The 10,336-nt window shown below is 43.1% G+C and overlaps 1 protein-coding gene across 8 annotated transcripts in view; it reads right to left on the reverse strand.

Annotated features, from left to right (window-relative positions):
• LOC109868725 (leucine-rich repeat and calponin homology domain-containing protein 1) overlaps positions 1-10,336 on the reverse strand; it is a 118,014-nt gene that overhangs the window by 39,140 nt on the left and 68,538 nt on the right. For all 8 annotated transcript variants that reach the window (XM_020458474.2, XM_020458458.2, XM_020458467.2 and 5 more), the window contains exons 3-4: positions 6,311-6,437; positions 5,693-5,798 (exon numbers count right to left, since the gene is read on the reverse strand). In XM_020458474.2, the coding sequence (XP_020314063.1) occupies positions 5,693-5,798; positions 6,311-6,437 (233 nt within the window). The remainder of the gene's footprint in view (positions 1-5,692; positions 5,799-6,310; positions 6,438-10,336) is intronic.

Consider the following 10,336-nt stretch of genomic DNA (forward strand, 5'->3'; position numbering starts at 1 on the left):
TGACCAATGTTCCCTCAAACTTTTTGGGGCACTGAGAAAATGTTTGGTCTTGTGAGCAGAAACATGGTCATTGTGAGAATTTTGCTTACAGTGAACACTGAGGCTGTATCCTTAGTAGCCGATAGGCTATTGTGGCAATTTGAGTATAACGTAGTTCTACCAACAAAACGGAGCAAATCCCATAACATTATTACATGTAAATAGCTTTTGATTTCTATGATTATAGTCTACAGTAGCCTATACGTGCTGTTCAATGCAGGCCTACATTGCATGAGACTTTTAAACATGTTTTTACATTATGAAGGGCTTGACATTAATTCATGAGGCCAAATATGTTTTAGGTTATGTTCATTTGTATTGTAGGATGCAAAAAAACACTTACAATGAATTATCATTACCATACAGAGAATTAGACAATGTAGCCTACCCCTCTGCCGATTGGCTTATTTGCACAGTCAAGCCCGTCTAAAAATACAACACTGCCCCTTTATGACATAAGCTTTTTACCTGACTGGCTTTTCAAAGACAACTTGAAATGTAGCCTACACGTTTTGTGCTCTTGTAGGAAGCAGTAACACCCCATTTCTGGCCTATACTTATCTATAACTGGGATAATAACTCGCCAACTAGCAAAGAATATCAACAAATGTGCACACGTGCGGATGAAATCTGAAAAACCCATTCCCTCCCGGGTGATTGAAAGACTGATCGTGGGCTACCCCGCCAATAGAATTCTACTCCTACAAGAAAATCAAAGACTCAATCGTGCAAAGTTAGATTTGTTTTGTTTTGTTGCATTGAAAAGTTGCTGATATAATGTTGAGTCGATCACAGAAAAAACATTGATCTATATTTTTTATTTGACCTTTATTTAACTAGGCAAGTCAGTTAAGAACAAATTCTTATTTTCAATGATGGCCTAGGAACAGTGGGTTAACTGCCTGTTCAGGGGCAGAACGACAGATTTGTACCTTGTCAGCTCAGGGATTTGAACTTGCAACCTTCCGGTTACTAGTCCAACGCTCTAACCACTAGGCTACCCTGCCGCCCCATATAGCGCGAACTCAGTGAAATTCCATCTCTTGCTTGCATCTCTGCGCGGCAATCATGGAGGTAATCTGTTGTGCACACGTGCAATTTATAGTGAACATTAGCTATGTTTTAATTGAATAACCGTGTAACTGACCGTTATGAACACTGCCAATAAAATAACCATCAAAACTTTTGAAAATAGGCCCTACATTCATTAAGTTTATTTTCATGTACAGTGCATTGGGAAAGTATTCAGACCCCTTCACTTTTTCCACATTTTGTATTCTGCCATATTCTAAATAGGATTAAATTGTCGTCCCCCCCCGCTCAATCTACACACAATACCCCATGAATGACAAGGCAAAAACAGGTTCAGAAATTTTAGTAAAATCAAAAACATTAAAAAAGGAAAAGAAATGACATAAGTATTCAGACCCTGTACGAAGAACCTTTGGCAGAGATTACAGCCACGAGTTTTCTTAGATACAGTATGATGCTACAAACTTGGCACACCTGTATTTGGAGAGTTTCTTCCATTCTTCTCTGCAGATCTTCTATCATATCTAATTTCAGGTCTCTCCAGAGCTGTTAGATCGGGTTCAAGTCCGGGATCTGGTTGGGCCACTCAAGAACATTCAGAGACTTGTCCCGAAGCCACTTCTGCTTTGTCTTGGCTGTGTGCTTAGGGTCGTTGTCCTGTTGGAAGGTGAACCTTCGCCCCAGTCTGAGGTCATGAGAACTCTGGAGCAGGTTTTCATCAAGGACCTCTCTGTACTTTGATCCGTTCATCTTTGCCTTGATCCTGACAAGTCTCCCAGTCCCTGCCGCTGAAAAACATACCCACAGCATGATGCTGCCACTACCATGCGTCACCATAGGCAGCATTCGCGCAAAACGTGAACCACCGCATTTAACCATAGAAAGATGACTGAGAATATGGCCGAATATAAACCGTGTAGTTATTTAATCCGCAAGGCAATCAAACAAGACAAATGTCGGTATAGGGACAAAGTGGAGTCGGAATTCAACGGCTCAGACACGAGACGTATGTGGCAGGGTCTACAGGCAATTACGGACTACAAAAAGAAAACCAGCCACAGACACAGATGTCTTCCATCCAGACAAACTTAAACACCTTCTTTGCCCGCTTTGAGGATAATACAGTGCCACCGACGCGGCCCGCTACCAAGGACTGCGGGCCCCCCCTCTCCTTCTCCGTGCCCGATGTGAGAAAGACAATTAAACATGTTAACCCCCGTCAGGTTGCTGGCCCAGACGGCATCCCTAGCCGCATCCTCAGAGAATATGCAGACCAGCTGGCTGGTGTGTTTATGGACATATTAAATCACTACCTATCCCAGTCTGCTGTCCCCACATGCTTCAAGATGGCCACCATTGTTCCTGTACCCAAGAAGGCAAAGGTAACTGACCTAAATGACAATCACCCCGTAGCACTCACTTATGTCATCATGAAGTGCTTTGAGAGACTAGTTAAGGATCAAATCACATCCACCTTACCTGCCACACTAGACCCACTTCAGTTTGCATACCACCCCAACAGGTTCACAGACGATGCAATCACCATCACACGGCCCTATCCCATCTGGACAAGAGGAACACCAAAGTAAGAACGCTGTTCATTGACTAAAGCTCAGCATTCAACACCATAGTACCCTCCAAGCTCATCATTAAGCTTCAGGCCCTGCGTCTCAACCCCTCCCTGTGCAATTGGGTCCTGGACTTCCTGACGGGCTGCCCCCAGGTGGTAAAGGTAGGAAACAACATCTCCACTTCGCTAATCCTCAACACTGGGGCCCCACAAGGGTCTGTGCTCAGCCCCCTCCCGTACTCCCTGATCACCCATGACTGCGTGGCCATGCACGCCTCCAACTCAATCATCAAGTTCGCAGAGAACAGAAGTGGGCTTGATTACCAACAACGACGAAACCACCTACAGGGAGTAGGTGAGGGCACTCGGAATGTGATGTCAGGAAAAGAACCTCTCACTCATCGTCAACAAAACAAAGGAGATGATCTTGGACTTCAGGAAACAGCCGAGGGAGCACCCCCTATCCACATCGATAGGACAGCAGTGGAGAAAGTGAACACATCACGGACAAACTGAAATGGTCCACCCACACAGACAGTGTGGTGAAGAAGGCACAACACCACCTCTTCAAATTTCTTCAGCCTCCTGAGGTTGTCTTGTCACCTAAATCCTTCAAACTTTTACAGACGCACAATTGAAAGCATCCTGTCGGGCTGTATCACCGCCTGGTACGGCAACTGCACCTCCCTCAACCACAAGGCTCTCCAGAGGTTTGTGCGGTCTGCACAACACATCACCGGGGGCAAACTACCTGTCCTCCAGGACACCTACAGCACCCGATGTCACAGGAAGGCCAAAAAGGCAATCAAGAACAACAACCACCCAAACCACTGCCTGTTCACCCCACTTACCATCCAGAAGGCGAGGTCAGTACAGGTGCATCAACGCTGGGACAGAGAGACTGAAAGACAGCTTCTCTCTCAAGGCCATCAGACAGTTAAACAGCCATCACTAACACAGAGAGGCAGCTGAAAATAGGTGTCCAGCGACACTCCCCATCCAACCTGACCGAACTTGAGAGGATCTGTGCCAAGCTTGTAGCATCATACACAAGACGACTCAATGCTGTAATCACTGTCAAAGGTGCTTCAACAAACTACTGAGTAAAAGGTCTGAATATTTTATGCAAATGTGATATTTCCATTAAAAAAAATATTATATATATTTTAAAAATCTAAAACCTGTTTTTGCTTTGTCATTATGGGGTATTGTGTGTAGATTGATGGAAATCAATTTAATCAATTTTAGAACAAAGCTGTAATGTAACAAAATGTGGAAAATGTCAAGGGGTCTGAATAGTCTCCAAAGGCACTGTACAATGTCATTCTAGGCGATTCTGTGCTTCCAACATTGTGGCAACAGTTTGGGGAAGACCCTTTCCTGTTCCAGCATGACAATGCCCCCATGCACAAAGCCAGGTCCATACAGAAATGGTTTGTCAAGATCGGTATGGAAGAACTTGACTGGCCTGCACAGAGCCCTGACCTCAATCCCATCTAACACCTTTGGGATGAATTGGAACCCCAACTGCGGGCACAGTTCGCCCAACATCAGTGCCTGAATGCTCGTGGATGAATGGAAGCAAGTCCCCGCAGCAATGTTCCAACATCTAGAGGAAAGCCTTCCCAGAAGAGTGGAGGCTGTTATAGCACCAAAGGGGGGACCATCTCCGTATTAATGTCCATGATTTTGAAATTTGACAAGCAGGTGTCGACATACTTTTGGTCATGTAGTGCAACTACACCTGCATAGGCTATAGCCTACTTTATTTAATTGAGACCAACACACCTGATCTCTAATGTACTGAACTTGGAGCAGCAAGAATGATGACAGCTACAACTGCTACTTTTGCATATAGGATATAGTCTACCTTTTTAGGAGGCCGATTTGCCAGCAGAGACAAATACATGAGTAGCTACTATCTTGTTAGTGGCTACTATCAATACTTATTGAAAATGAAAAGGCACAATGCTCGCTCACCATAGCAGCCTAACCTATGAGCGCGGTCTTTTCTTTTTAAATTATTACATTTTTTATTTATTTATTTTTTACCCCTTTTTCTCCCCAATTTCGTGGTATCCAATTGTTAGTAGCTACTATCTTGTCTCATCGCCCAACTAGGAGAGGAGAGGTGAGCTACTGAAGTTGAAGCAGCAAATGATGTGTGAATAATGCTGTGTGTGTTTTAATAAAATAGGTAGGCTCAGGCTGACGCATACAAAGCAGAAGAATTACTGTTGCCAAATAATCTGTGGGACAACAAAAATATTTTAATCGCAAAGTCATCTGTCTGACTGCTTGCTCCCGCCACCCGCAGCATGAAAAATGCAGATAGCGCCACAATGATCTCTGTCGGGACACGCAGGTCCCACGGGATGCCCTAACTGTAACCTCAAATTCCAAGACCATAAATCCTGTGGCGGTTCGCAACTCAAAACTACCTCTAGAGTGGGTGTGTCCAAACATTTGACTGGTAATGTATATATCCACACACACATCTTTTAACAATAGATTTTCCTTTATTATTATTTTCCGCTAACCCTACCACCCCTCCCCTAATTGAAGTAAACTAATGAACAACACTTAGGCTTCTACTTCCGGCTTATACACACTACATACATTTTAAGGACACAATCTATTTTACAATAGTTATATTTTGTTTGTTTTTTGTCTTGTCCTTCCTCTACCCTCAACCTCTCCCATCTATTTCTGATGTCCATCCATTTTGATTTCGATTTGCCATATATTGTTCAACTGTGTTGCTTTACAAAAATTCTGAACCTTTCTATTCTCATAGTTTCCACAGATTGTAATTCAAAGACAAACATAGAATTCCTCTTTAGGTAACTGGTTCCCTAAATATTCTGTGATCCACCAAAATCAGCTAAATAAACAAACGATTGTTTCCAAACACAACCCAGACATGACCCAGCTGTGACAAAACATCCGAGTCTCTTCGTGACCCATCTGGAAAACACTTCCTTAGGTTTCAAAACTCACTTACAGGAAAGACATATGGCAGGTAATATGGTTTAATGGGTCTAAACTCACCTTCAGGTAGGACACAGAGCAGGTTCCTGCGGACGTTGAGTTCTCGGAGGGCCTTGAGTCGGCCGATGTGACGGGGCAGAGCAGTGATCTCATTACAGCTCACATCCTGCAGGGGGCACAACACACTGAGTTAACTCACACACAACTAACGCTTTACTGGTGGGTGTGCAGGATTTTGTTCCAGCCCTGCTCAAACACACCTGATTCATCTAATCATGGTCCTGACGAGTTGCAGATAAGAGAATCAGGTGTGTTAGAGAAGGTTTGGTCTGCTCACCCAGTAACTTCTCCAGGAGGATGGTTAGTCACCCCTTGTGTACAAGAGCTACGGTAAGGACTGGGGGGTTGTATGGCTCATAACACATCCATAATAAATGCTTCCTATTCCACTGTTCTTCCCTGTCTCCTCACATGGAGTCAGACAATGTCTCCCCTCTACTCTCCTTCCCTGCTCTAGCTGCATGAGGGCCGGACCATTAATTTCACCCCTCAGTGGAGAACAGAACAGTTACATAAGGCCTGGCTGGGAGCTCACACAGGAAACGAAGAGCTGAGTCAGAGACTGGCACACACACAAGAGAGAGAGAAAGAAAGAGCAAAAGAAAGATAATCTCTTACCAGCTCCATGAGGCTCCTGAGCTGTCCGATGGCCTCAGGTATACACACCAGTTTGTTGTTGCTGGCAATGAGGACTCGTAGGGGTAACCCACATAGGGAGGCTGGCAGAGCACACAGCTGGTTCCGACTGTGGACACAAACACACAGAGGCATTATATTACACACCAGCAGAGAGATGCAGATCAAAGAGCGATACATAGGATGTCCAGAGTGTCTACAATCTAGACCTGACGACGATCCACATGCAAAGTTCAATTTAAAAAAAGTGTCAGATGTGTGATGGACCTTGTGTCATGTACTCTAATATACATGAATATGACCCCATACCAACTGAACCCATTTCCTTAAAGGGGAATATCACCCTGGCTCTGCCACGGCCTATAGTCATTACTAGATTAACAACATTATGTTTTTATCATAAACATCACAATCAACAACCACAAGCTAAAACTAGCACATTTTCATTTCACTGGTAGAATCAGGAAGTGCATACAGAAAGTATTCAGAAATCTAGATTTTTATCCCCCATTGTTACTTTACAGCCTTATTGTAAAATTGATTCAACTGCTTCCCCCCCTCATCAATTTACACACAAAATCCCATGACAACAAAGCAAAAACAGTTTAGACATTTTTGCAAATGTATTAAAAATAAAACAATGAATTATCACGTTTACATAAGAATTCAGACCCTTTACTCAGTACTTTATTGAAGTGTCTTTGACAGCAATTACAGCCTCGAGTCTTCTTGGGTATGATCCTGATTCAGATGACCATCCCACCCATGCTAGATTACGGAGACAATCAGATTTGCCACCAATGCTCCTTATAAGACACATCACTGCACTCTATACTCCTCTGTAAACTGGTCATCTCTGTATACCCGTCGCAAGACCCACTGGTTGATGCTTATTTATAAAACCCTCTCCAGGTCTCTCCAGAGATGTTCGGTCGGGTTCAAGTCCGGGTTCTGGCTGGGCCACTCAAGGACATCCAGAGACTTGTCTCGAAGCCCCGCCTGCATTGTCTTGTCCGTGTGCTTAGAGTCGTTGTCCTGTTGGAAGGTGAACCTTTGTCCCAGTCTGAGGTCCTGAGAACTCTAGAGCAGGTTTTCATCAAGGATCTCTGTATATCTTTCCCTCAATCCTGACAATTCTCCCAGTCCCTGCTGCTGAAAAACATCCCCCGCAGCATGATGCTGCCATCACCGTAGGGATGGTGCCAGGTTTCCTCCAGATGTGACGCTTGGCATTCAGGCTAAATAGTTCAATCTTGGTTTCATCAGACGAGTGAACCTGGTTTCTCATGGTCAGAGTCCTTTAGGTGACTTTAGGCAAACTCCAAGAGGGCTGTCATGTGCCTTTTACTGAAGAGTGGCTTCTGTTTGGCAACTCTACCATAAAGGCCTGATTAGTAGAGTGCTGCAGAGATGTTTGTCTTTCTGAAAGGTTCTCCTATCTCCCCAGAGGAACTCTGGAGCTCTGTCAGAGTGACCATCAGGTTCTTGGTCACCTCCCTGACCAAGGCCCTTCTCCCCCGACTGCTCAGTTTGGCCGGGCGGCCAGCATTAGGAAGAGTCTTGATGGAAGAAACCCTCTTCTTCCAATTAAGAATGATTGAGCCCACTGTGTTCTTGGGTACCTTCAATGCTGTAGAAAGGTTTTGGTACCCTTCCCCAAATCTGTGCCGATACAATCTTGACTCAGAGTTCTACGGACAATTCTTTTGACCTCGTGGCTTGGTTTTTGTACTGACATGCACGGTCAACTGTGGGACCTTTATATAGACAGGTGTGTGCTTTTTAAAATCATGTTCAAATAAATGAGTTTACCACAGGTGGACTCCAATCAAGTTGTAGAAACATCAAGGATGATCAATGGAAACAGGATGCACCTGAGCTAAATTTTTATATATATTTTTTATTTATTTCACCTTTATTTAACCAGGTAGGCCAGCTGAGAACAAGTTCTCATTTGCAACTGCGACCTGGCCAAGATAAAGCATAGCAGTGTGACACAGACAACAACACAGAGTTACACATGGAGTAAACAATAAACAAGCCAATAACACATTAAACAAGTCAATGACACAGTAGAAAAAAGAAAGTCTATATACAGTGTGTGCAAAAGGCATGAGGTAGGGAGGCAATAAATAGGCCATAGGAGCGAATAATTACAAACAATAACAATAATTACGAGTCTCACAGCAAAGGGTCTGAATACTTCTGTAAAAATATTTGTGTTTTCAAAAAAATCTAAAAACATGTTTTTGCTTTGTCATTATGGGGTATTTTGTGTTGATTAAATTTGGATTTTCAATTTATTTCATCCATTTTAGAATTAGGCTTTATCGTAACAAAATGTGGATAAAGTTATGGGGTGTCAATCATTTCCGAATGCACTGTACATGGTTATACCCAACAGGAGAAAGACCTTGTCTATTTCCTTATGTAAACAAAAGCTTTTTGAATCAATTAAGGTTAAGAGGGTAAAGGCAAAGCACACTATCTGTATGTAATCACCTAATGAATGTAATGACATATTCCAGGAATAGGCAACTGGTGGCCCCCCTTTTGTAGGGCCGCAGACCAATTCTGTGGCTTTGTCCTGTAGTGTTTTCATGACACCAGAAATGTTTAGGTACAAGGTATAGTATCAAGATACTCAATACCAAAACAACAGCAAATAAATAAAGCATATTAGCCAGTCACAGAGTGACACTTGATCCAGACAAAAACTCAGCTACTGCTCTGTTAAATCGTTGGGCATCTTATCAGTTCAATATCATTCCTTTAGACATGTTTTAGGTCAACATCCATGTTGTATTAATGAATCAATTCTACAATCAATTTGACTCTGTTTTTACCAATCCGACCGGGATGGTGCAGCTGTCTAGGACACTGCATCTCCGTGCTAGAAAAAAGTCACTACTAGGGTTGCAAAGAGAAGGATACTTTCTGGTCAATTTTCCACTGGCAGTTAAGCCCGGGAATATGGGGAATTTTACTTAAATTCATCAAATAAGTGAGCTTATAACAGTGAACCTTTTTTGTGGGATACACACAAGGCAATTCTAGGTCGGTGGCATATGTTGGTTAAACTATCCCCAATTCAATGGAATTGCAACCCTCTGCATGTGCAGTTCACTCTTACATCACATGTGCAGCTGATTCTCAAGCTCTTGCACACTTATGAGCCCACACTACCACACTGTCTGCTTTCTGGTAAGTTTTGATTACAATACTGGGTGGGGTGAATATATTTTATATGACATACATGATTTGTTGTTAACTAGTAAATAGTAGCATACAGCAAAGTTTGTTTAAATCATTTCTAAATGGTTAAATTCTGCTAGTTAGTTTTCGCTACCATGTGGGTTTTAGCTTGCTTGAGCCTGCTACCTGAGGAGTGTTAATTCACCTGTTTCCATACGTTTCATTTTAAAACATTTATCTTACAAAGGAGTTGTTTAATCTAACTGCTTAACTATTGATCTGTACATGGAATTGTATCTGTTTATTACAAGCAACCTCTGACAAAAGTCCCTGTACTTCTATTCGAGGTGAAAATGAGACACCTTATCAATAGCAATATCTCATGGTCCTCCTGGAATCAGAAGTATTTTTAGACTCAATGAATGTCTTGCTCGAGCTGTGTATGCAACTGGTTCACCTCTGATGCTCACAGGTGTATTGGAAGAGATTTCTGAATGTTCGTCGCCCAGCATGATTAACTAAATCATCTCCGCCCCTCAACCAGTATTCTATAAGAGCACAGACACAAGGGACAAAAGAGACACCGGTCTCTACATTGCAGATGAGCTGAAGGCAGTCATCAATGACCTTGAACCACAGAAGGTATTTGCACTGGTGACAGACAATGCTGCGAACATGAAGGCTGCTTGGTCTAAAGTGGACGAGTCCTACCCTCACATCACACCCATTGGCTGTGCTGCTCGTACACTGATTCTGCTCCTCAAGGACATCATGGCGCTGAAAACAATGGATACACTACAAGAGAGCCAAGAA

The sequence above is a fragment of the Oncorhynchus kisutch genome, linkage group LG2 (assembly GCF_002021735.2).
Source record: "Oncorhynchus kisutch isolate 150728-3 linkage group LG2, Okis_V2, whole genome shotgun sequence".
NCBI lineage: Eukaryota > Metazoa > Chordata > Actinopteri > Salmoniformes > Salmonidae > Oncorhynchus > Oncorhynchus kisutch.